A 26,784-nucleotide genomic window follows, 5' to 3' on the forward strand; every position below is an offset into this window, starting at 1 on the left:
CAGCTTAGAAGGTAAAGGGGCTGTCCCTCCTCACCCTTAGGATCAGGCGGGAAAGGATAAGAATAACCAACCACATCTGTTCACAAAGAGAAACTGACAGGCCACACAGAAGGCCAGTGACTGGGGCAGGGTCACCCAGGAAGTTCCCGTGAGGCCACAGGAACTGGGCCATCAAAGCCCCTGGCATAGCCCCTACCTCGCCCCGCAGCCTGGCATTTGGTGGCTCCCTGCCTTACTCGGCGGATGAGAGGTGAGGTGTACAGGTTTGCTGCCCAGACAGTCTCGGAAACCTCCCTGCAGCCTGTGCGAGTGAATGCGGTCAGCATCCTGGCCGCCGCCTAACCTACCAGAGCGTGGCCAGATCTCGTTAAATGGCTCCCTGTGGGAAACAGGTTTTGTTGGGTTTTTAAATGCAGTTTCATTGTTACTCCCAACCCCTGAATGGAGGCTGCTCTCCATAGATGTGGTGCAGCAAACCTCTCTCCTCAGCCCTTACCACTGCTTGATCCCTTGAGGCATTTGTTTCTCTCACTTCCTCCCGGAATGGGGAGTTTCTCAGGTGGCATCAAGAACCCATGGGTTGGAAGGAAGTCAGAGCCAGAATCTGATCCCACTCCTGACCCTGCTAACAGGAGCCCTTCAGAAGTAGCAATTACCAACCAAAAGAAAAAAAGTAACAATTACCAAGAGGCTTAAAAGAAAGCCAGGTGCCCTTAAATTGGGGAGGAAACAAACAGAAAGCTTTGTTCCCAAGGACCATTTCCAGTAATAAACCACCTCAAACCCCTAGTTAATTTTGTTTAGGAACAGTTTAAAAGCATGAAAGGGCTGTAGATTTAAAAGGGTGGGGCCATATTATTGTTAGAAAAATTCAGAGAAAATGCCCCCTGCCACCCCACCCCCAAAACCTGAGTAAAGTACCTGAGAGAATTAGATTAGCGCCCACATGCCGAAGTAATTGTATTTTTTCATATATATCAGACTCTTAAGTAACTGTTGACAGTTAACAGAGCTGATTCTTTCAGACTCAAAAGTGATGCTTTTATTCCCTTAAATAGCTTTTTTGACACATAATTAGAAGGGCCGTGGCAGTGCCCTGGCAGCGGCCAGCAAGGCAGCCTGCTGGTTGCCCCGGCCCAGCAGGAGGCTCCCCACCGCTCAGGCCTCCTGGAGCCTCGCCAACCCCGGCCTCTGAGGTGGCCTGGGGTGGAGTAGAGGCCTCTGTGCTTTGATGAGCAGCTGGTGCTGGGAACCCACGCCCTGTCGTGTTTCGGGCCCTGTGCTGGGCTCGGGGTCCAGAGGAGAAAGACCACCCCACCCAGGAGGGGAGCCAGACCCCAAACAAGCGTGGGAGTGCAGTGATGGAGGCGAGAGCAGAGAAGCTTTAAAGAGAGGGGGATGGTGGAACATGACGAAACCTGCCCTGCTGCGTCTGATGACTAAGAAGGTGCCTATGCTGGGTTTCTAGGGACCCGTTGGAGTTCCCCAGCCAGAGGATGAATCCACCTTAGGCTGAGGGCTAGCCTGTGCAGAGATGAGGCAGGGGATGGCAGGAGATGCTCTCGGAGAGGCCTGGGGCGTGGCCGGCTCGTGCACCTGGCGTCAGACCTGATCTGCAGGGTGCAGGGGCAGGGCCGGCATGTGACTGACGGGATGGAGGGCAGACTGAAGACTATGAGAGATGAGGGCAGAACTTAGATAGCAGGGAAGGAACGAATACGGCAAGTGTGCCAAGTAAAACTGGCAGAGTAGGAAGGGAGGTTGCCAGCCGAGAGCCTCGCAGAGGGGCTGGAGGGAGAGGAAAAGGACTTGACGTTGAGGAGGCCCCGCTAGAGGAAGCCTCCCTGAGTGACGGGGCGTGGGAGTGAGCAAGGCGGAGGTAAGGGGTGCGGAGGGGCCGGCGGCTGTAACAAGGTTGCTGCGCGGGCAGGTGCGGAGATGAGAGCACAGCCCCCCTCCCTGGTGGACCAAGCCCCTGCATGTGGACAGCGGCCTTTTCCAATGTGTGTGGGTCCAATACGTTTCCCACCTGAGCGGCTCATAGTCGTGCAGACAGTTTGAGATACGCACAACTCAGTACAAGGCAGAAAATGGCTAATATTCTAAGGGATTTTGAGAAGATACCAGGCCACGGTTAGAAAAATGAGAAATAACCTTGAGCTCCAAGGCCCAGGACAGTATCATGCAGAAGGTGGCACGTGAGCTGGGAACACGTGGGACCCGTCGGGGAAGAGACAGAGGAGTGGACGCGTGAGGCCTGAGTCATCATCGTGGACGACAAGCTCCTCCTGGTCCCACACCATGGCGGCGCTTCAGATGCGCGCCGTCCTCGCGTTTGACCAGTATCGAGCTGGCAGGATGGCTGGGAGAGCAGCTGTCCACCCTGCAGTTAGCTCAGCTCTGATGAGCTCCCCGGGTGCTGGGGTGGCATCGTTACCCAGACTGAGCCCCAAAGCCTGGTGCCATCCCAAGCACCGGGAGTGCAGCTTCTCCAGCTCCTGGGCCTGTGTCCCTGTTGTGGCGACTGGCCAAGGCCAGGCTCTGCGATCAGACTGAGTCCCAGTGCGGTCCTGCCACTACCCTGATTCAGCACGGCCGCGCAGCCTCACTGCTCCATTTAAAGAGGACGATGTCAGGAGGTCGTGAGGGCCCAGGGGAGAGCAGGGCGGCCAGCCTAACGGGGCTGACCCACAGGCCTCCGCGCTCCCAGTCAGAGTCGGCTTGCGTGCGTGCGGTTCAAATGAGTGAGATGGAAAGTCCAGCCACAGGCAGCCCCGCTGCACTGCGGGGTTTCATTTTCTCCCTACGGGTGGCTATCCTCACACGAACACTCAGGGTCTTCCAGCAATGCCGCCACGATCCATGCTGGAAAGAGGGGCTCCGCAGTGATTCTTAGAGGGCGGATCAAAGGTTTCCGCACAGACACGCCTTGCTCAACACTTGCCTTTGGCTGTGGTGCTTTGAGACTCTAGTCAGTTTGTCCTCATCCTTAACGTGTTTGTTTCCTTACAGTTCGAACAAGAAAATCAGCGCCTGATTGGTGAAATGAACAGCCTGTTTGACGAAGTGAGGTATGTGTGTGGTTCCTTTGTGAGCCGATGGCCTAGTTTACAACTTTCCCCAAAACTAGGAACTTTATTAATTTACTCTGGTGCCCAGGCATCACATGTGGCCCTTGGGCCAAATGTCGCGCCCCTCCCGCCACTTAGGGGGTCAAGGAGACTGCCTGAATTCACTGACTCCCCTCGACCTGTGGGCCTGTGAGATAACCCCACGGGCTGCCACGAGGCTCCCAGGTGCTGCTGCCCCATCCAAGAGGATCGGCTCCTGATGGCAGATGACACCAAACATCATGACCACTGCCACGTGGGGGCTAGTTACACTTAATTACTCCAAGATGAAAGGGAGACCTCGTGAGGGACGGCTGACAGAGGGAAGCCCTGCAGGTGGCTTCACTGGGGTCCGGCTGCTCCCTCACCAGAGCGATCAGCCACGCAGAAGGCCCGTGGCCGTGGCCCACACAGGTGTGGTTAGCAGCCCTCCGGTGAAGGCACTCAGGCCTCTTGCCCTGGGAATGCCGGGAGCATTCTGAAAGGATGCGCCGGAACTCTTGTTGCACCGTGGTCACTTCCCGAAAGAAGATGCATCCTGACGTTACACTTGCGCAGCCCTGGAGACTGAGTGCAGGTGTTTCCCTCTGATCGCTGCCCCCGGCTCTTCCCCGTCTCTGGCTTCACAAGCACGTCTCCCAGTCCTTCCTCAGAGACGGCGCTCTCCCCACCCTCACCCCTCCTTACTCTTCTCCCAAGTCTCCTCTCCTTCCCTCACCTGGTCTAGGGGGACTCAAGGCCCGAGCGACACAACTAGGGATCATCTCCCCATCGAACATTTCCGCTTCCTCCTGGGCTGGAGCTCAGCCGCTGCCTGTGCTAAAGCAGCTGTCAGCTCAGCCTCTAGACATGCACCTCCCGGCCCGCCCCAAGGTCACCCTCGCCGCCCATGAAACGGGGAGAAGCCCGCACACTTAGTTGCTGATATCCCAGCGTGGGATGTTTTCAGCCAGAATCAGGTTTCCTTTCAAAGTTGGGTTGAGCGGTGAATGCACTCTTCCCCCTAACCTGCTGAGAGGTAACAAAGTTGGGTGACAACACATTCTGACGTTTTCTTTTGAATCCCCCCCATGTGTCACGGTGTTGCTAAGACAGGGCTCGGCATTAAAGGAGACTTTACTTTGTGTGACTGGGCGCAGCTGCGCGCCCCTGGCCCGGGCACTGGCGCAGGAGGCTGGGCCCCGGAGCCAGCTTATCCAGGGGGGCGGGGTGGGTTTCCAAACAGTCCAGTATGCCCCAGTAAGCTGAGGGATGTTAAAGGGGAGCCAGTTAGGAGAGTGAATCTTCCTCTGCCCGTGTTCTCCTTCCCTGAGCCTGACGCGGTGTCCCCTCCCTCTCTCATGCCTTCACTTAGAAGAGACAGCTTCTTTAGAAATGTGTGACGCTGCTGTTAAGATCACCAAGTACTAATAGTTAATGTGTAATCTGTTTTTTTTATGAAGGCAAATCGAAGGGAAAGTGGTTGAAATTTCCAGACTCCAAGAGATATTCACAGAGAAGGTTTTACAACAAGTAAGAAAAAATATAGTGGTTTTAAGATTTAGCTTAAAATGGGGATACACTAAGAACTCGGGACATTTCTTGTGAGGTCGTTGGGCCTCTGCAGCTGTGTGCCCAGAGCCTCCCCTTCCCCGGGAGCAGCCTCTGCAGTCCGGGGCAGCTCCCCACACGCCCCAGCCCTGTGCAGCGGAGCACGTGGGGGAGGGAGGCGGCTAGGTTTGGGTTCTGGATGTCCTCTGGGAAGCTGGGGAGCCTCTCTGAACTACAGGTTTTTCATCTGTAAAATAGAGTGGCCCTTGCATGGTTGTCGTGAGGCTCCGAGAATACCCCATGGAAAGCACCCAGCAAGGTGCATGAGTAGCAGCTTTTCAGCCAGCGGTGTGACAAGCTCAGACTTGGCCCTCTCAAAGGCCGGGTCCCCGCCACCTCAGGTGTCCCGTCCTCACAGGAAATGTGACTGTCCTCATACATGGATTTTCATGTCATTCCTACCTGCCTACAGTTCTGAAATTCTTCCAGCAGCCACTAACCGGCAAAATTTTCAGACACCTGATAAATTCTCCCTGTTGTTTTTAGTATCCACACAGACTGGAAGAGTTTGAAAGACAAAATTATTTTTCTTCACTGTTATTAGACTGGGCTGCTTGGCTAAAGATACTCCACTCACAGGATGCCCCCTAAACCACACAGCCAGTCAGATCATTGCACGTTGGGTACACAAGGTGGTTCACAGGAGGTGCCCTTTTCACTAGCGTGTTGCAGGAACCATTCTAATATGTATCTGCTAAGCCTTCACTTGGAAGCCTGATGGCCATCAGTTCAGCCTCCGGACACAGAAAACAGCTCAGTCAGATGTCTCCCCCTCAGAGCACCCACTTGTCCCTTAGAGGCAGCTCGGTGTGGCGGGAGGAGCTCAGAGCCCAGGTGGAGTCAGACAGACGGCCCCCACCCGGTTCCCCGTCACGTGTAATGTGACATGAGCTCTTTCCCCCTCAGCAAAGCGGGGCTGAGGTCACCTGCGTCACTCTCAGGGGTGGCGAATGGGATCCGGGCCCCCTCAGGCTCTCAGTCCTGGAACCAGGAGCCGTTGTTTGTGGGCACGGCTGTGGCAGACCTGGGTAATGCACTGTTCACTAGCGCAGCCAGAGCCACGGGCCAGGGGCCTTCACTACAGCAGGGCTGCTTACATGCAGCAAAGTACTCTGAGGTCCTGGGGCCCAAGTGCACTAAAAGCCCTTACTTTTCACGACCATTTCTTCTGCTCCTACACTCAGCCCAGCCACTGAGGAGCACTGATTGCCCTTCACATTTGATTCTCAGTTGGGGGCTGGTTCTCGGTTAGGAAGCAGCAGTCCCGGGGTTCTGGACATGTGCCCCAGGAGGTGGCAGAGAGCCACTCAGGGCCCCACCCTGTGTCACCCCCAGGGCTCTGGGCCTCGACCTGGGAGGGATTTGCAGAGCACAGGCTGAGCCCTGCCTGGCTCCCTCGGGGTTTCTAAGACCTGAGAAGAGCTGAGTCTGTCTGGGCTTCCTCATCTACGTTGCACGGTGGTTCTTACCCATCCTCTCATGGGAACAGTGGCCGTGGTCAGCCAGCTCCCACTTGGAGATTCTCTAAAAAAAAAGCGAGATTTTGGAGCAAAGCAGTCCTTGGCCCTCAGGTCCTTAGACTATGTGGCATTCACTGCTGGGAATCGGATGGCTGAAGGTCGATTTCCTCTCTGCGGTACTGTATCAGTCAGGTTTCCCTAAAACCCACACTCGTCTGTATTCCCTCCCCACCGCCTAGAGGGAGAGATAGGCCTGCTCCTCAGACCTCAGTGTGGTTCGCAGCCGGTGCAGGGGTGCAATGGTGGGCGATTAGCCAGCCACTCCTGTGTAAGCCCAGGATCCCATGTTTAAGCTTTCCCAGTATTTGGAGTAAAACTTTTGCAAACATCCTGCATACCATTTTGATTTTTAAGTTTTAGCTTTTTTTTTGAGAGAGAGAAAATGGTGGTATACAAAGTGCCATTTTGATTTTTAAGTTTTAGCTTTTTCTTTGAGAGAGAAAATGGTGATATACAAAGTGCCATTTTGATTTTTAAGTTTTAGCTTTTTTTTTGAGAGAGAGAAAATGGTGGTATACAAAGTGCCATTTTGAAGCTAGCACGTATGTGTTAGAGCCACGTGTGCTTTGAAGCCCCTGGCACGTGGTGGCCACTCTGCGATTGAACTCTTCCTGTCCAGTGAGTGGAGGAAGGCGGCCAGCCGGGGTGGAGGGAGCACAGGCACCGGGTCCAGTCCCAGTCCTGCAGCTTGGGTGCTGTGTGACTTTGGGTTTCTCTATGCTTTAATTAAGTTTCCCTCTTGTAAATGAGAGTGTTGCCTACCTGTCGGGTGCTATGAGGACCCGTGGGTTCATGGTGTGTAAAGCCCCAGCATTTAGTAAGTGGCAGCTACTGTTACTATGGTGACATACGCTCGGCGAAGGAGGTGGCAGTTGTATTTATCTGCTGTTCTCTTCCCCGACAGGAAGCTGAGATTGACAGTATTCACCAATTAGTAGTAGGAGCAACTGAGAATATCAAGGAGGGCAATGAAGACATCAGAGAGGTGGGTACTCTCGGGGCACCGTGTCTGATTTGGAGGGGCGCTGAGTCCAGGCAGTAGTGTCCACCCTGTCTGGGCCACGTGCACAGGGCTGGTCTCAGGACTGCGCTGGATGGGCCCGTTCCACCCTGCCAAGCCCAGGACCCCACTCACTGCCCTGCAGAGGAGCCAGCTGGGGTGCAGGGGTCCCTCCCTGAGTCCGGGCTGGGCCCCACAGGAGAGGCTTGTGGGACCCCTCCAAGGACCCAGAGCCCTGGTCGCTGTTCACAGGGCCACCACAGTAGACTCTGTTGAGTGGACTTTATTTTCTGAGTCCAGTCCTCAGGTTTGGGTTGACATGGGACCGTTCTTGGACCACCACTGCCATCGCACTACTAGGAAGCACACGTCAGGGTAGTGGACACACGCTCTCATCCTGTCTGTGTGGGTTTAACCCTGGGGTGGACATGAGCCATTTTTCCTGGGAGAATTGTGCATGATCTCCACGTGATGACTAACCAGAGAGGGAGATGCAGCCCATTTGTCTAACAGACTTTAAACCCACTTTTTGGTTTTGCTTAATAATTAAGGCGTCTGTGCAAGGTAAGCATAGGGTTGAGCAGTCCACACAGTCGGAGCCCCGCAGGGAGAGCATGTGCAGACGCACGAGGCAGTTGAGAGCCTTTCCAGCCTAACCCCCGTGCCGCGCCCCCCAGGCCATCAAGAACAACGCTGGCTTCCGCGTGTGGGTGCTCTTCTTCCTGGTGATGTGCTCCTTCTCCCTGCTCTTCCTCGACTGGTACGACAGCTAGGCGGCCACACCCGGCAGACGGCGCGCTGGGCGCGCTGTCGTGGTCCCTGGCGTTGGAGCCATCGGTGGGGAGGGGGCACGGAGATATGTACTCACAAAAGGGACACCCGACTTGTGGTTTTAAGCCCATGTAGTAGCTGAAAAAGAAAACAACACAACTAAACGTGGTCTGCGTCACAAGCCTGCGGCCAGAGGGAAGGAACCGGGGGTGATTATTCCTGCACCTGATGGGGCCGCCCCGGGGAGCGGGGAGCCGCCTCCTCCGCAGGAGCCACGCGGGCCTCCTGCTCCACAGACGTCTCAGGCTTGGAGGCGGCGCCGGCCTTTCCCTCCCGGTGGCAGCAGGAAGAGCACTGGCCAGTAGCTTCTCACAGCACATGATGGATTGTTTCCTGGGCTTCCTGTCTGCCTCAGCCAACTGATACACAGACTCATCGCGCAGTAGAGAAGATATCACCTTCGCCCTGGGAGTCTAGTGCATACAACTACAGCCATTTAATGTATTATTGGTGGGTCCAAGGTTAGAAAGTCAGTGCGTGCCCACCTGCCTCCTGCCTGGGAAGAAGTGTGCGGACGGGGCCTGGCTCCCCTCAGAAATGCTGCCCCCAACACTCTCCTGATGGGTGGGCAGGGGGTGGGGAAGGCCCAACTTGCGGCCACTGGGGCCCATGGAGCTTCATCCAGAGGAGGACTTGGGCCTCTCCACCCCCCAGAGCCCCAGGAATCAGGAACGCCTGCTTGTACTCAGGCACAAGGCACCTGCGGCCACATCTGTGCAGAAAGCGCCCAGTGCGCATGGGCCCCCAGGGTGTGGGTTCGAGGGCTCTGCAGACAGTCCGGGGAGCACCACGGGGATCCTGTGTTCTTTATTTGCACAGAGGGAAAATGTCAAAAGTTACATGTGAATGAGCTTACAGTCAATAAAATACATGTCTCCTAGAAAATACAAATAGGGTTGCCTTGACACTGCATTGACACGGGCTGGAATCTGCTGATAGATGCTATCTCCACAGAAGTTCTGGCGCGCGGTTATTGCTCTTATGCGTCGGCACAGCTTCACAACGTCCATGACTCTACGCCCGCCCACTGCTCCGAGGTCATGGTCGTCGTTTCCAAACACCCTTGATAATAAAATATACTGTATGTTTTGGAAGCACATTTCAGGAAACAGTAATGGAGTTGGCCATGACCACCATGCTTGTTCGCAACAGATCTTGCACTATTTGTCATTTATTTTTGATCTAAAAAAACAGTGAAACTTTTGACATGTCCACCAGAAACAACACATTTAAATAACATGGAAGAAAATGTCCATGAACGTCTTTTTTTCTATTTAATCATCTTACACACTTAGTTTATCTAACTGGCAATTTTGTAAACATATACTTTAATGTCAAGATTCAGGATGAAACATAATTGTCTTACAAAGATTGTGAATGAAAATGTCATAACTGGACTTGCAAGGTGCGACGCCAGCCCCCCTCCCAGCCTTTCCTGCCTGCTTCTTACATCAAAGGAGTTACATCTGTCCCACAAAATAAAAATTAAAGTAGCCTTGGCTTACCAGCAATTACACTTTCACTTTTCTCACCCAGCTAATTGTTTTAAAACTAAGTAGCTAATACAGCTGTCGGTGCAAACTTATTCATAATAGATGTGAACAAAAGGGCCGGTAGGTTTCATTCCTACTCAGCCCATCACAGAGCAGACAGACTAGCTACAGGGAGACGGGTTCTGCAGCCTGTGGCCCAGGATCCCCTCTTCCCAGAGTCCCCACCTCACATGCTCTGACCCAGTCCACATGCACTGAGGGAAACACGGCTCCCCTGCCCAGCGGGCGCCCTCTGTACCGAGAGGCAGCCTTCTGCCTGCAGCAGTGACCCCTGCCCGAGCCGACCTGCCGCAGCGCCTGCGCACTCAGGAGTGAGCACGGGGCAGGCGAGGGCACAACTGCGACCTGATGGCATCTTTCCTTCCTTCCCTCTGACGCTCACTATGGTGCATCTTGACCACTGGCACTATTGCCATTGGCGGGAGGGGGGAAGAAACGTGCAGTACAGCTTGCTCTTAGCAAAGCAAGGGATCACTCTAGATACGGCTATGGTGTAAGGTCTGCAAACGGCAAGGTGGTTTTAAAAAAAAAAAACAATCCCACAAAATGCATCATTTATCTGAAGTCTGAACCCCTTGCATATCCAGTGTAAATTTATTTTTTGACAGCATCCAATAAATCCCAGTAAAGTTGCTAAATTAAGATTCTTTACCATGGCAAGTGGTGTCAGAGCTCTTTTAGCAGTGCTGATATGCCCTTGATTTTAGCCCATGGTCTGCAGCAAGCTGTATTCGCAGAGCAGCGTTAGCAAACAGAAGCAGTGGCACCATACATGAGTAGCCTCTAAATTACCAGTAATTCTATCTAATGAAATCTCCCTCAGAGTCCCTTTGTTACCTTCCAGCGACACTGTAAGGAACCTGCCCATCTCGCTAAGCAGATTTCTCAGCAGCCTCCGTCTCCTGCTCTGAGAGCTTCTCTTCGGACAGAACTGACATCCACGGCGACACCGAGCGGGTGATGCTCTGCTTGGCCAGGTTGTAGTGGTTGATGACGGTGTAAAATTTCTCCCGGGCGTTGGAGTCTTGCTCCGCATAGTAGCTCTCCAAGCCTTCTGGGATGCACTGGGTGTTCTGAAAGACAGGCCGCCCCCTGAGACGCGCGTACCAATGCAGGAGGGAGGCCCGTGAGTCTCCAGGTAGCACCCAGCCCGTGGTCACTGAGCACCTCCCTGGGCTCGGAGGAAACTCAGAGATGAGCTGCCTGCCTGACACTGATTGCATGGTAACGGGATGGACGTCTGTACAAGGCCGTGGCGACAGGACTTACACAGCACGCCTTCCTGCTTCTTTAAAGATCTTACACTCGTGGCCATTGATTTTAAATCTCCTAGAAGACAATGGAACTTTTGACATGTCCACCAGAAGCAACATATTCAAACAGTGAAGGAAGGGAGTCAGAAAGGCTCCTGGGAGCAGGGGGTGGGGGCACTTGACCCAAAGGAGCCGGTCCTCGGGGCAGGAGGACAGGGACACAGGCTGAAGAGAGGCCCGCGGCCGGAGCAGAGGGTGCAGAGCCGCAGGACACAAACGCTGGGGAGAAGGCAAGGGTTGGGGGGTCAGGACACACCACCTACAAGGGCCTGGTAGGGAGCTGTGTGACCTGGAGATCCAGAGAGCCCAGGAAGCCACGAGGACCCCATGAGGGCACGTGAGGGTGGGGGGCTCTCGGGGGGCAGCTGTCCGCTAAGGGAGAGGCACTTCCCTACAGCCCGTGGAACCCGGGGGTGGGGAGGTCAGTCCCTAGCTCTCGTCCGCTCACCGGGGGTCTAGGGCCCCCCAAAAGTCAGGCTGCCTTCCCTTGTCCATCCAGCAGCCGGGCTAAGCCGCCGCCCACCCCGTCTCCACATGTCGCTCGCCAGGCCCTGAGGAAGGGGTCGCGGGCTGCATTCTGCCTCCCCCCACCCTTCTCCCAGTGGCAGGCGGGCGCGTGAGGCCCAGCTCGCGACACGCTTCTCAGCCCTCCCGGCAGCCAGTAGAAGCCATGGGGCTAACTTCTGGCCAACGGGGTGTGCGGGGCTGTGACAGGAGCAGGTTCTGGGGGGCTCCTGCCCTCCACCGCTCCCTTCTCAGCGGCTTTGATCGCCTGGACTAACCTGCCTGGAGAGGGACAACACCCTGGGGGCCGGCAGCGCAACACGACAGAATCGGGGCTCTAGGAGGACCTCAGGGAGCCCCACTGCCTGCCAGCTGCGGCTTTAATGAGAGAGAGAGAGAGAAACCTTCCATCTGGCGGAAAGCACGTTACCTGTGTCTCTAAGCAACCAAAGCATTACAGGAACGCCAAGGCCTGTCACACAGTGAAGGGAGACTGCAGTAACAAGGGTCCTGGGCCTTGGCTACCTTCACAGGCACCAGGGAGACTTTTAAACCCCTGATTCCCAGGACCGCCCGCAGGGTCCGGCTAGCACCCCCGAGCAGCATCTCAGCCGAGGCCACCTCGCTGGCAAGAGCGCAGCCAGGATTCCACCAACTCCTGGGGCCCAGGACACCCCGCGGCTCGATGCGCCCCTCTGCCTCTGGGCTGAGCAGTCTCCCAGCATGGAGACCGTGACAGAGTCTCTGATGGTCACCAGGATGGCCGGTGGCGGCTGCTGCCCTGTGGACGTGGGCGCCAGCCTGGGATGCACGGGGGGACCTCCTCTGGGAGCCCCGTCCCTGCCCAAGCCGGGTCTCTTCAGCCTCCGGAAGCTAAAGGCAGGTTAGCTCCGTCTTCCTGTTAAGGGGCTGCTCCTTGGAGTCTCTGCAGACCCAAGGCCCGTCTCCACATCCCAGCCCTGCCACCACACCGGTTCCTTCTGACAGGTGGCCAAGTGCCTTCCGGGCACGATGTCTCCCTGTGAGCTGAGATCTGTTAGTCCCATTTCAGTCACAGCAAGTGAGACCCAGAGAGGGAAGGGACCACGGGGCAGTGTGGGGAACCGAGCTCCAACCCGGGCCTCTGCTCAGTGCACTCCAGACGTCGCCCCACCACCCCCAAAGCTGCCGATGGTGACCGCTCAGCTCAAAGGCAGAACAGTGAGAAACAAGGCAGCGAGGTCCCCCGGGGCGCCGGAGCAGGACTGTACACCCTGGCAGCTCCAAGTTCAGCCAGCGTTCGTGAGGCCCCAGCCGGGCACACCCGGTCCCGCCTGGGCTCTCAGCATCCTCAGAGGTGGGTGTGGCGGAGCTCCGTCCACAGAGCTCAGGGGGCTGGGCTGGAGCGGGGAGGTGCTGCCCGGGAAGAGCTGCTGAGGCCAGGACCAGGGGAACCCGGTGAACGCCACAGCCTTCGTCCAGCCCTCTTCGGGCACCAGGCGGGCAACGTCACCCAGTGGACCCGGAGGCCTCCCCACCGTGCGGGCCCATTTGCCTGGTATCGGGAGCAGCCACACAGGGCCGAACACATGATTTGTGGACGAGAGAAGGGACCATGTCTCAGTCTTAGAAAAGCTCCCGTTTGAGCCACCGCAGAGGCTGGGCCGAGTGTGAGCCAGGGCCTCCTGTTCCACCTGTAAGTGAGTGAGCTCCCTCTCCGTCCAGATGCCTCTTACAGGGTCACCAGCCCTGTGTCTGCGAAAAGGAGTGTCAGCCTGAGGTTAACAGGCTCTCCCACAGGTGGGCTGCCCATCGGGTGCAGAGCGGCTCACACCAGTTCTGGGCCAGGCCCTGGGGATCCCACAGGCCCTGCAGCCCCGTGCCCACCCCGTGGCCTCCAATCAGGATCCAGCTCTGCCGCTCACACTAGGAAGGGGCAGGTGTGGCCACTCGGCAGAGGGAGGGCAGCGCTACCTGGCGTGGTTACTGGCGGATGTGATGGCGTCATGGCTGGTCCAGCCCTGGCCCACCTGGCTGCTATTTCATCACTCATGGGTCTGGGAGGATGGCAGGTGGTGAGGGAAGGGATGTGGTTTGCGGGCAGGGGGCTTTAGACAGCTCTGGGATTTGCCAGAGGTTTATAAATAAGTTGAATTTGACAGCAGATCCATCCATCCGCCTCTGTTCCCTGAGCCAGGGCCTCTCAGAGATGCGTGGCTCACTGCCGCTGGTTTAGTGAAGATGGAAGGGAAAATAATAAACGCATGCTTTCCCCGCAGCCCTGATACCACCCTGCCCCACGGAGAACTGGTCTCCTTACCAAGTCACTGACCCTGAAATACAGACTAGAAACGCCTGCCAGCTAGCTACTTCCAGGAGAGAAGTGACAAAGGGACGCAGTGTGTTTACGGCCCGGCGCCGCTGTACGCAGCGTTTCCGTGGGCTGAGGCCGGCAGGAGCAGGAGGTCGCGTTACAGGCCGAGGTCACGTTCTGCCTGAGCCTCAGTCCCCTCGACTATAGAAAGGAGCTGATGAGTCACCGCCCGGGCTGCTGTGAGGACTGCAGCCAGCGCAGCACAGCGGACAGCAAGGATTAAAAGCCCACAGGGGCACCGCTGAGGTCATGCATGCCCTTCTGTCATCGGCGTCCTGAGCCCGGCCACGCCTGGGCACTGGGGAGCCGGGCCACTCTGCAGGGGCAAACCGTCTGTTCAGCCCAGGGCCGGCCCTGCAGGTGAACTGGCCTCTGTCCAGCAGGCCGGCAGCCACCCTCCTCCCCCACCTGCACTGCCACCTCCCCTTCACTCTGTCCTTGCCACCAGCACAGGGTCTGGCAAGACATTCTGAGGCCACCAACACCTGCTGAGGCCACCAGCACCTGCTGGGCAGTGAGTGACTCTGCTCCAGGCTAGGGCAGGCCTCCAGATGGGATGGGGCATCCCTGCCCTCCAGGCACCCAGGACAGACGGTCCCGCTGCCACCCACACAGCGAGGCTGTAAGACAGGGGTGCTGGGGAGGCACTGCGGGGGGGCGTGCTAGCAGCAGGCAAGACCCCGGGGGAAGACAGCTTCCAGGGGTGTCCGGGAGCCACGCAGGAGTAGGATGGGGTAGGAGCTCCGGGGAAGCTGCGACCTGCCCCCTTTGGCTGGAGAGACCCCAGCAGAAACACATGTCAGCTGTGGGTGAGCTCCGGGAGGTCACAGAGCTTCTAACGTGAAACGATAACTGGACGGTGAGGGAACCCAGGAAAGTGTCCCAACAGCCCTGGCCCACGGTCCAGGAGGCCTAGCTATTAAACCTCACATGCGAGCTCCCCGAAAGCAAGTCAGTCTACGAGGAGCACCCAACTGTAAACACCTTGTAGGGTCTGGGGCAGTTTCCTCCCATTGTGTTTAAGACCTTTCTGTAACACTCATCCAGTGCCTTCATGGTTTAAAAAAAAAAAAGCAGAAACCTAGGATCCTCCCCAGCCCACATCTGCCTTTTTAAATCCCCTCGTGACACTCCTCAGCTTGGGGCCCCCTGCAAGAGGCTGGCCCGCGCCCCTCTACGCATCCCAGAAGCTCGGGCGCCTGTGCCCATCAGCCCTTCCCTCGGGGCCCGGGGTCAGCAGGCCCGGCCCAGTCTGTCCTCAGCACAAGCCCAGCCCACAGCAGGTCCACACCAGCGCCCCCCGCTCATTTGGGTCCCAGCCTGGACGAGCACCGCGCTCCCCCAGGAAGGGGTGGCCACAGGCACGCGGTCCCCCACGTATTCCTTCTTGCCTAACTTGGCAGCATCCACGTCATCTGGACGTCGGTCTGCTGGCTTGCCGCTAGAACGTGAGCTCCGAGGGCAGGCCCCTGACACACCCTGTGCCCCGTGGCACGCCCAGCACCCCACCACGCACACAGAAGGCGGCAGTTAATAAACAGATGCCGAGTAAAGAAGGACGTGCAGGGTGTGACTTCGGGTACGACGTCTCTGTACTCAACTTCCTGTTGGTAAAAGGGGGTCTAATGGCATCTACCCCACAGGGTTTCTGGGAGCATCAGAGATCTTCGTTAAAAGCTCCTTGTAAACTGTCGGGTGGTGGCATGTGATGCACATGTACGAACACACAGAAAGGAGGGAGGAAGGGGACACACACACGCTCATACCTTCCCTCCTCCAGCCTTAGCCCGAGGGCCGTGGGATCCAGGGCAGCAGCTCCCCGGCCCTCCCAGTGACCTTCTCCAGGAAGGACACCACCCATTAGATGCCAGTGGAAAATGCCAAGTCCCCTGAGGCGGAACAGTCTCTCAGGGGCTGTAAATTCCCAAGGCTGGCTGTGCACCGGAACCACCTGCAGAGCCTTTTAAGCATGTACACACCTGCCATCCAAAGCTGCTGTGAGTCGGAGGACTGGGCCTCATCTCCCTGGCTCCACCTGGACCAGGTTATCTAGCAGAACCTGGCCCTGCAGGACAGGGAAGGCAGTTTGGGCCCACTCCTGCCTCCGTCTCAGGCACAGAGAGAACGAGTCCGGAAGGAAGCCCTGCATCTTCCTCGTGAGGCTGTGGCCGCAAGTGTGGGAGCCGTTTGCCTGGACGAGGACTCCAGTCCCCAGGGGAGTGTCCTCTGCGCACCCGGCTTCCCTCAGGGCGCGGCTCCTGCGTCACCTTGGCTCCTCCTCCTTGACCTCAGGTCCTCCCCCCCCCCGCCCCGCCCCCGCCTCCCAGATTCACTCCTGCCCCACCCACAGCACCCAGACCAGTCTAGACCCGCATCTCTTCCCTGGTCGCCTGCAGCAGCCTCCTGTCCCTCCCTTCCAATTGGCAGCCTCCCCAGCCAACTGAGTGGCCATCCCATCACCTCCCTCTCCTCCAGCGGCCTCTGGCCGGCACTCCAGTCTGGCCACAGCTGGCTCTTCCCCAACAAGGACTACGTACGGACCGGCCCAGCCAGCACCTGTGCGCTACTCCTCCCCTCGCCCACCTGGCTCAGCCCTGCCGTCCTCCAGCATCAGCTCATGTGCTGCCCTCCTCGAAGTCCCAGCCCTCTGGGTCAGCCTCCTTTAAACCATGTTGTCTCCTGAGCCTCCCAACAGATCATAACTCCTCCAGCCGCAGCCCGGGGTGTGCACGGGCTGGTGGAAGGGGCCGGGGGCTTCGCCCTGCCCAGACGCCCTTCCCCAGGTCCCTGCACGGCGCCCCCACGGGCCTCTTACGTGGTGGGCACAAAACGCACACTCGCTGAGCACAGAAGGGCTCAAGTGTCAGAAGCCTTGAAGCCGTGGAAGGAGGAGCCCATACAAGGGCCTGTGTCCCTCACATCTGCAGCTCCCAAACCGCAGCCGCCCAGTGGCAGCGGGCGACCGGGCTTGTTCTGCTCGTGCCCAGCAGCACGCAGGGCCAGGTTCTGCTTTCATTCCAGCAGCGCCAAATCCTGGGACTGATCATGTTCTCCTCTTCGCACTGGCTCTGGGAAGTTCAGAACCAAAAGGGGGCCCAGGTGCTGAGTGTATGGGACACGGGAGCAAGTCCACAGCCCGTGCGTTTCACTCCCGCTTCCTTCACCCCACCCCCTCACTTATTTTCTCCCCTTAATCCTGCGGCCCCATGTGTCTGCTTCTCGGCCACTTGGAGCCTTTGGGGAAGGAGGCATCATCACATCAGCAAAGCGAGCATGGAGCGTGGAGAGCCCAGCGGCATGGCGGGCAGACCAGGGTCTGCGGTCGGGGGGCTGGGGTCACCCGGCCCTGCTCCCAAACCCCTGAGTGGTGGTGCAAGTCTTCCTCTCCCGGGACCTCTGCTTCCTGGCATGTCCCCTCATCACTCACTGCCCCCCCCAGGGGATGTGCTAGGCCTGCAGACAGGAGCCTCCCTTTCACAGGCCCCGCCGTGACCCCGCTTCCCTGCCCCCAGGTCCCCACGAGGAGCTCCCGCCAGGCCCCAACACCGCCCCTGCCGCTCTAGCCCTGTTGTGAGTCACGCGGGGGGACAAGGCGCAAAGGCATCAGGGGCCCAGGGGGTGGGGGGGGCTTACCTTGAGGACGAAGCCGTCGGGGCAGGCACGGTCATACTTGTACACCTTGTAGACAACCAGGAAGACGACACAGGTGAGGAAGGCCAGGGCAAAGAGCACCAGCACGGACACCTGTGGGGGGGGCGGGGCCGTCAGCACGGCTGAGGGGGCGGCCACGCAGACACACCCACACACAGATGCACACAGACACACAGGCCCGTGGGCCACTGTACACGGGCACCGTCTCCGGAAGGAGGCACGGAACACAGAACCGGGAGGCCTCTGGTGATGAGCAGTCAGCAGAGTCACTTTACACTGGACAACTTTTTGTACCATTTTCATTTTTTCACCACAAGCTGCATCACCTTCATTTTAAATTAGCCATTTCTAGTATTCCAGGCCTTGCATGAGAGCTCGGGGTACAGGTGACGATCAGGCCTCATGGACATCGGACACACCATCGAGCCGTGGGTGTGGGCTGCCCTTCTGACGCTGTGGGTCACCACAGTGACGCATCAGCCAATGGCTAATCAGCTGTTCCAGAGACACCCCTGAGCCCTGGACACGAGCCCTGCCCTTGACCTGGGGCCAGCTGGGCAGGACAGAAGACCCTCCCGGGCCCCCATCACCTCCACTCTGGACAGTTTCCTGCGTGTTCGGTTAGAGCCTGTCCTCCCCACCCTGGAGGGCGGTCCCCATTAGCATGGGGACTCAGCCTTCTGCACCGTGGCTGGACCACGGGACGTACTCAGTAATGTCGGCAGATGACGCATGACAGCCCGTGAGCAGAGTGGGCCAGCGATGGGAGACCTCCCCGCTGCAGGGCCTGGGGCACGGGGGACGAAATGATGCTGCATCTGGCCTTGAAGGTGCTCCCTGGCTGCTGGGAGCCGCTGGGCAGGGGCGAGAGCATGTCCTGGGCTGAAAGGGTTGCAGAGGCCCTGCGGGTCAGGTCGGGAGGTGTGACCAGGAACCGCAGCACCCAGGCCCCCAGCCCAGCCCCACTACTCCCTCTCCTCTCCCCACACGGCCACCCTGGCCACCGGCCACTGCTGCCCGGGCTACGAGTCCCCACCTCCAACCACCCAGCTCACGCTCACTGCAGCCTGGGCGACACCCGTCCCCTCTGTGCCCCCCACCCAGGGAAGCAAGCAAGGAGTCTCTGTGTCACCCCCAAGGAGGCCCTTCCTGCCCATCTCTGCAGTCCGCCCCCGTCAACATCTCTGTCCTCTACCCCCCGTTCTTCCCGTGACCCCTCACCTGGGCTGTCAGGGCTGTCACCCTCACTAGCCACTCCAGCCTGTCTGGACAACCCGCCTGCACGTGGAGCCTGCGTCTGACAAGGGGACACAGGGTGGCGCCGCGGCTGCCTCAAGGCCCAAAGCACCCCCAGGGAAGATGCCATCTGGGTTCTGGTGGCCGCTATGGCACGTGGGCAAGGACAAGACCACCCGGCCCGGGTGGGCAGCCCGGGGAGACCGCAGAGGAGCTGAGCATGGAGCTGGGTGACAAAGGAGGCTGAATCTGAGGAAGAGGAGGGGGCAGAGGCCCTGGGGACACGCGGCGGCCGAGGGAGCAGCAGAGTATGTGCGGGGCTTTCCGACAGGGGTGGCAACCCTGCCGGTGCCCGGCGCCCAGGAGGGGCAGCCAGATTCTGGGTAAGTCACCCCACTCCTCCAGGCCCAGGCTCCTGCCAGCCAACGGCAGTGAGAGGCCCCAGCTCCCGGGGCTGGTGGGAGGACGGCACCTAGGCACACGGGATGCTCTGGAAGGAAGCGTTTGCTGTTGTTGTGCAGCTGTCACCACAGCCATTCCGTTGCTCACTCGGGCCACACAGCTGGCAGATGCAGAGCTGGACTCTCGGCCCAGGCCGCACAGCCTCCCCCAGGCCCGCCGCCCTATCCCACCTGAGCCCCTCCCCACATTCACCTGACTACTGCTCACCCAAATCTGCCCTGCCTGGGACCCAGCTACCCACTGGCGGCCCCTGGGGGCAGCAAGGGCCACTTCAGCAGCTCCTTCCACAGTCTAGAATAGCAGGGTTGTCCATAGGGAGAGCTGTATTTAAAATAACTGAACTCCTTCGTAACCCTCTATATTCTATTTTGGGCATTTGAAAACATTATTCCAAGAAGAGGTCCATGGCGCACAACAGGTTAAGAAGCCCTGTTAGAATCTGTTCTCCTCAATAAAATATTAGCGAACTGAATTCAACTACACGTTAATAAATACATGCACCATGATCAAGTGGGATTCATTCCATGGTTGCAAGGAGGGTTCCAACCTCCACAAAATCTATGGGACATATCACAGTAACAAAATGAAGGATAAAAATCATATGACCGTCTCAACAGATGCAGAAAAAGCATGTGACAAAATTCAACGTGCATTTATGATAAAAACTCTCAACAAGTGGGTATAGAGGGAATGTACATAATAAAGGCCATATACGACAAGCCCACAGCTAACAGCATACTCAATGGTGAAAAGCTGAAAGCTTTTCCTCTAAGATCAGGAACAAGAAAGGGATGGCCACTCTTGCCAGTTTTATTTAACATAGTATGACAAATCCTAGCCAGGACAATTAGGCAAGAAAAAGAAAGAAAAGGCATCCAAATTAGAAAGGAAGAAGTAAAACTGTTACAATTTGCAAATGACAAAGTATCTACAGAAAACCCTAAAGACCACCAAATAACTGTTAGAACTAATCAACAGAGTTGCAGGATACAAAATCAACATACAAAAAATCTACTGCATTTCTATACACTAATAAGTGAGCGATCAGAAGAGTAATTAAGAAAACAATCCCACTTACAATTGCATCCCAAAGAATAAAATATCTAGGAATAAATTTAACCAAGGAGGTAAAAGACCTGTATGAAAACTATTTATAAGTCAGTGATGAAAAAAAACTGAAGAAGACACAAAAAAATGGAAAGATATTCGGTGCTCGTGCACTGGAAGAATGAATATTGTTAAAATGTCCACACTACCACTACCCAAAGCAATCTACAGATTCAATGCAATCCCTATCAAAATTACATACTCATTTTTCACAGAAATAGAACAAACTATCTTCCAATTTGTGTCAACCATAAAACAGCCAAAGCAATCTTAAGAAGAAGAAAACCGGAGGCATCATGCTCCTTGATTTCAAACTATATCACAAAGGTATTCAAAACAGTGTGGTAGTGGTGTAAAAACAGACACATAGACTATGGAACAGAGAAGAGAGCCCATAAATCAACCCACATTTGTATGGTCAATTAGTTTATGACAAAGAGCCAAGAATATAAAACAGGGAAAGAACAGTCTCTTCAATAAATGGTGCTGGGAAAACTGGAGAGCCTCATGTAAAAGAATAAAACTCAACCACTAACACCACATCCAAATATTAACCCAAGATGGATTAAAGACTTGAACGTAGGACCTGAAACCAGAAAACGCCTAGAAGAAAACGCAGGTGATGAGCTCCTTGACATTGGTCTTGGTAAGGATTCGTTGTATTTGACCCCAAAAGCAAAAGCAACAAAAGCAAAAATAAACAAGCAGGACTCCATCAAGCTGAAAAGCTTCTGCACAGCAAAGGAAATCATCAACAAAATTAAAAAGCAACCTACTGAATGGGAAGGAATATCTGTAAATCATATATCTGATAAGGGGTTAATATAAAAATATATAAAGAACTCATAGAACTCTAGAGCAAAACCCAAAGAATCCAACTAAAAAATGGGCAGAGGAATTGCATAGACACTTTTTTCCGGAGAAGACATACAAATGGCCAACAGGTACATGAAAAGGTGCTCAACATCACTAACCATCAGAGAACTGCAAATCAAAACCATAATGAGATATCACCTCACATTTATTAGAATGGCTATTTTCAAAAAGAAAAGAAATAATAACGGTCGGAAAGGATGCAGAGAAAAGGAAACTCTCGTGCAATATTGGTGGGAATGTCAACTGGTGCAGCCACTACGGAAAACAATTCAGAGGTTCCTCAAAAAACTAAAAATAGAACTACCGGGACTTCCCTGGTGGCACCGTGGTTAAGAATCCGCCTGCCAATGCAGGGGACACAGGTTCGAGCCCTGGTCCGGGAAGATCCCACATGCCACGGAGCAACTAAGCCCGTGCGCCACAACTACTGAGCCTGTGCTCTAGAGCCTGCAAGCCACAACTACTGAGCCCACATGCCACAACAACTGAAGCCCACGCACCTAGAGCCTGTGCTCCGCAACAAGAGAAGCCACCACAATGAGAAGCCCGCGCACTGCAATGAAGACCCAACACAGCCAAAAATAAATTAAAAAATGAATTCACAAAAAAAAAAAGAACTACCATGTGATCCAACAATCCCACTTCTGGGTATTTATCTGAAGGAAATGAAAAAACTAACTTGAAAAGATGTCTGCACGCCCATGTTTACTGCAGCATTATTTACAATGGCCAAGATACAGAAGCAACCTAAGTTGCTTGGATAAAGATGTGGTATATATATTCAACGGACTATTATTCAGTCATAAAAAGAAGGAAATCTTGCCATTTGTAACAACATGGGTGGACCTCGAAGGCATTATACTAAGTGAGATAAGTCAGACCAAGTAAAACAAATACTGTTCAAGCTCACTTATAGGTGGAATCTTAAAAAAAATAAAAACTGAGCTCATAAATACAGAGATCAAATTGGTGGTACCAGAGGCAGGGGGGTGGGGGAAATGGGTGAAGGGGGTCAAAAGGCACACACTTCCAATTAAAGATAAATAAGTCCTGGGGATGTAGTATAAAGCATGGTGACTACAGTTTTAAAACTGTGCTGCGTATCTGAAAGTGGATAAGAAGGTAGCTCTTAAAAGGTCTCATCACAAGAAAAAATATTGTAACTGTGTGGTGACAGATGTTAACTAGACTTACAGTGTGATCATTTCTCAATACACACAAATATTGAATCATTCTGTTGCACAGCTGAAACTAAAATATTGCTATATGTCAACTACATTTCAATTTTTTAAAAAAGAGTATAGGGACTTCCCTGGTGGCGCAGCGGTTAAGAATCCGCCTGCCAATGCAGGGGACACGGGTTCGAGCCCTGGTCCAGGAAGATCCCACATGCCGCAGAGCAACTAAGCCCGTGCGCCACAACTACTGAGCCTGCGCTCTAGAGCCCACGAGCCAGAGCTACTGAGCCCACGTGCCACAACTACTGAAGCCCACACGCTTAGAGCCCGTGCTCCGCAACAAGGGAAGCCACCACAATGAGAAGCCCGCGCACTGCAACGAAGAGTAGCCCCTGCTCGCCGCAACTAGAGAAAGCCAGCGTGCAGCAACAAAGACCCAACGCAGCCAAAAATAAATAAATAAAATAAATAATTTTTTAAAAAAATTTAATTTAATTAAAAAAAATTTAAAAGAGTATAATCTCAAGTCTTGGAGAGACGTGCATCCTTAAACCTATCCCTTGAATCAGAAGCCACGTGGGGTTTGGTTCACAGTACCCCATCTTTTAGGTATAAAAAGAACCCCCCCCTCTCTGCAGGACCGTGTGGAACCACCTCCTCAGGGCCGTCCTCCTGGAACCTGGCCTGGGCCTTCCATCCAGGATTCCTGGGCCCGATGGCCAAGGAGCTCACAGAACTGAGAAATGAGAACACGACAGTCCCCCAAGCAGCCGAGGGAGAAGGCAAAGGAATAGATCCCCGGAGAATCAGCAGGAGGCATGGGGCATGGCAAACCCCAGCCCCCAACGGCGGGCTGTCCCCCTCCCCCCTCCACGCCTCAGTGAACCCCGGGCCTCTCCCGGGCCCCAGAGTCTGCTCGGAGCTGGAAAGCACATTTCCCTACATGGCATGGTGTCCCCTGCAGTCACCACGGCCTGAGAGGCCTGAGAAGCGAGCCGCAGGCCTTTCCAGGAAGATCCCCAGCTGGCTCCGAACTGGATCCTGGCTCTGCCACCCGCCACCTGTGTGACGAGCAGGTCGCCTGCGCATCTTGTCTCTGAAGAAGGGACAAGGCCTCACACTCTTACACGTTTATCAAGAGAATGAAAAGCTATCAAGGGCTGGAGAGCATGTTGCCAGCCCCATGTGCTGCACCCCAGTCAAGGTTGAATTGTGCCCCAACCCCCCAAAAAAAAGTGGAAGCCCTAAGCCTGGCACCTGTGAATGTGACCTTATTTAGAAATAGGGTCCTTGCAGGGGTGATTCAATTAACTGAGGTCATTTGGGTGAGTCCTAATCCAGTATGACTGTGTCATGAAAAGGGGACATCTGGACACAGAGGCGCACACACACGGCCACGTGAAGATGGAGGATGGAGTGATGCACCTTCAAGCCACGGAAAGCCAGGGACTGCCGGCAACGCCCCGCCCCGCCCCAGGAGCCAGGAGGAGGCACGGAAGGGTTCTCCCCCGGAGGCTTCAGAGGGTACCTGCTGGTACCTCAGTCTTGGACCTCTGGCCTCCAGAACCGGGAAACAATACATCTCTGCTGTTGGAGTCCCCCAGTCGATGTACTTTGTCCCGGCAGCCCTAGCAAACTAACACAGCCCCTAACACCAAGGCTGTTTTAGGCCCTGAGTGGTCAGCACTGGCTCACCTCCCCCGGAGGTCGCCCTTGTCCCTTCCCCAGTTGGCCAGGCTGGCGGCCTTCCCTCCTCCTCGCCAAAGCCCTGGCCAGGCCCACTGCCTCCCGGAGGGCTCTGGAACGTGCCAGCCTCTCTGGACACCGAGAGCGCATGTGTCCCCCATAACCCAGTATCTACCATTTCCTGAGTCAAGTGACATGAAACTCTGTCCCAGTTTGGAGAGTTTCATGAACCTCCCTCACCTCCCACCCCCATGAGACAATTAAGAATATTCCAGAACAGAATGTGAAATCACTTAGCCAGACATACCTGTTTCCTCCAGGCCCTGGGAGTACCCTCTGGCTTTCTCCACATGGGCACACCACGGCTGTAAGCACCCTGGAGAGCCCTGATCGCCCGAGGCTCCATCTTTCCGCCAATTCTGAAATACTCTGGCCAAGAGACAAGCCACCCATCCACTACCCGTTGTGTGTCAAGCGCCCTGGGTTCTAGGCCTGCTCGGCCAACACACACAGTGACTCTGGAAAGGGCATCTGGCCCCTGACCCTCAGTCCCCTCTCAGCTGTGAAGGCGGGGCACCCACATTTACAGTGGGGTGTCCAGGAGACCTGGGCAGAGCAGCCCCTCACTGAACAACATAAGCCCCACTCCCTCAGGGCTGTGGCCTCAGAGCAAGGAAGATGCCTGGAGACCATCAAATCCAGCACCTTCCTGTACACGCGACGGAGGCCCAGCCACTGAAAAGGCAGCACCTACAACGGGAACAATGGGACGCACAGGTGGCCGAAAAGCCCGCGGCGCACACAAGAGGAGGGGCAGCCATCACCTCAGTGACCCGACCTGAGCACAGAAAAGGCCCCAACGGCGCTGTGTACCAGAATCACAGGAGCCTCCAAGGATCCCGGTACGCGGACCCCAGACCGGGAGATCCCAGACCGGGAGACCCCAATACCCGGACCCCAGACCGGGAGAGTCCAGACCGGGAGACCCCGATACCCGGACCCCAGACCGGGACACCCCCATACCCGGACCCCAGACCGGGAGACCCCAATACCCAGACCCCAGACCGGGAGATCCCCATACCCGGACCCCAGACCGGGAGACCCCAATACCCAGACCCCAGACCGGGAGACACCAATACGCGGACTCCAGACCGGGAGACTCCAGACCGGGAGACCCCAATACCCGGACCCCAGACCGGGAGACACCAATACGCGGACTCCAGACCGGGAGACTCCAGACCGGGAGACCCCAATACCCGGACCCCAGACCGGGAGATCCCCATACCCGGACCCCAGACCGGGAGATCCCCATACCCGGACCCCAGACCGGAGACCCCGATACCCGGACCCCAGACCGGAGACCCCGATACCCAGATCCCAGACCGGGACACCCCCATACCCGGACCCCAGACCGGGAGACCCCAATACCCAGACCCCAGACCGGGAGATCCCCATACCCGGACCCCAGACCGGGAGACCCCAATACCCAGACCCCAGACCGGGAGACACCAATACGCGGACTCCAGACCGGGAGACTCCAGACCGGGAGACCCCAATACCCGGACCCCAGACCGGGAGACACCAATACGCGGACTCCAGACCGGGAGACTCCAGACCGGGAGACCCCAATACCCGGACCCCAGACCGGGAGATCCCCATACCCGGACCCCAGACCGGGAGATCCCCATACCCGGACCCCAGACCGGAGACCCCGATACCCGGACCCCAGACCGGAGACCCCGATACCCAGATCCCAGACTGGGAGATCCCCATACCCGGACCCCAGATCGGGAGACCCCAGACCGGGAGACCCCGATACCCGGACCCCAGACCGGGAGATCCCCATACCCGGACCCCAGACCGGGAGACCCTGATACCCGGACTCCAGACTGGGAGACCCCGATACCCGGACCCCAGACCAGGAGCAACACCCAGGCATCAGTATGTGAGCCCACCGCCTTGCTGAGAACCGTGGGGGTGAACAGTGGATCCCACTTTTGCGTCGAACTTCTGCAGCCAGGGGGCTCCTGAGCTCCCACCCAAGCTCTGCCCTGTTGCACCAAAACACCATACTGATGGCAGCTCCAGAAACTTCGTTGCCTCTGCACTACGTACGGTAGGCGGTTTAAATAAAGCTTGTACACTCCTACGACAGCACCTGCAAGGCCACGTTACTGACTGCATCTTACCAACGGGGCAACGGAGGCTCAGACATGTAGACGACTAGGCCAAGGGAAGCCGGCTGATACCCTACAGGTATCCAGGTCCCAATCCCTGGAACCTGCATATGCCACTTTACATGGTAAAAGGGACTCTGCAGATATGATCAAGTCAAGGGTCTTGAGATGGAAGATTATCCTGGATTATCCAGAGGGGCCCTCAGTGGAACCACAGGCGCCCTTATAAGAGGGAGGCAGAGGGCGAATCTGCCACAGAGGAGACGCCGATGGGAAGATAGAGCAGAGAGAGTTTGGAGATGCTGTGCCGCAGGCTTTGCAGATGGAGGGAGGAGCTGCAAGCCAAGGAATGCAAGCAGCACACCTCCAGAGGCTGCAAGAGGAAGCACAGCCAGTGCGACTGATTCAGGACCTCTGGCCTCCAGGACTGTCAGAGAATGAATGCGTGTGGTTTTACGCCACTCAGCTGCCCCAGGAAACTAATTCACCTCCTTGCAAGCCCACCTCCCCATAGACCGAGCCCCTGCGGGCAGGGCTGAAACCACACAATAGGCAGAGGGAGACGAGTGAATGAGTCAGTGGGTGGATGCAGCTGGCAGGTAGCCCATCCCCCAGTGAGGACTTACAGGGCAGCCCT

The 26,784-nt window shown here is 56.2% G+C and overlaps 2 protein-coding genes across 4 annotated transcripts in view; one reads left to right on the forward strand and one right to left on the reverse strand.

Moving 5' to 3' along the window:
• The window catches only part of STX18 (syntaxin 18), a 122,650-nt gene extending 112,499 nt beyond the window's left edge, over positions 1-10,151 (forward strand). For all 3 annotated transcript variants that reach the window (XM_060299153.2, XM_030864193.3, XM_030864195.3), the window contains exons 8-11: positions 3,013-3,071; positions 4,553-4,622; positions 7,125-7,205; positions 7,898-10,151. In XM_060299153.2, coding sequence (XP_060155136.1) covers positions 3,013-3,071; positions 4,553-4,622; positions 7,125-7,205; positions 7,898-7,993 — 306 coding nt within the window. In that variant the 3' untranslated portion in view covers positions 7,994-10,151. The remainder of the gene's footprint in view (positions 1-3,012; positions 3,072-4,552; positions 4,623-7,124; positions 7,206-7,897) is intronic.
• The window catches only part of NSG1 (neuronal vesicle trafficking associated 1), a 32,612-nt gene continuing 14,670 nt past the window's right edge, over positions 8,843-26,784 (reverse strand). The window contains exons 4-5 of the mRNA XM_030864198.2: positions 17,408-17,518; positions 8,843-10,677 (exon numbers count right to left, since the gene is read on the reverse strand). Coding sequence (XP_030720058.1) covers positions 10,477-10,677; positions 17,408-17,518 — 312 coding nt within the window. The 3' untranslated portion in view covers positions 8,843-10,476. The remainder of the gene's footprint in view (positions 10,678-17,407; positions 17,519-26,784) is intronic.

This window comes from Globicephala melas, chromosome 5, assembly GCF_963455315.2.
Source record: "Globicephala melas chromosome 5, mGloMel1.2, whole genome shotgun sequence".
Lineage (NCBI taxonomy): Eukaryota > Metazoa > Chordata > Mammalia > Artiodactyla > Delphinidae > Globicephala > Globicephala melas.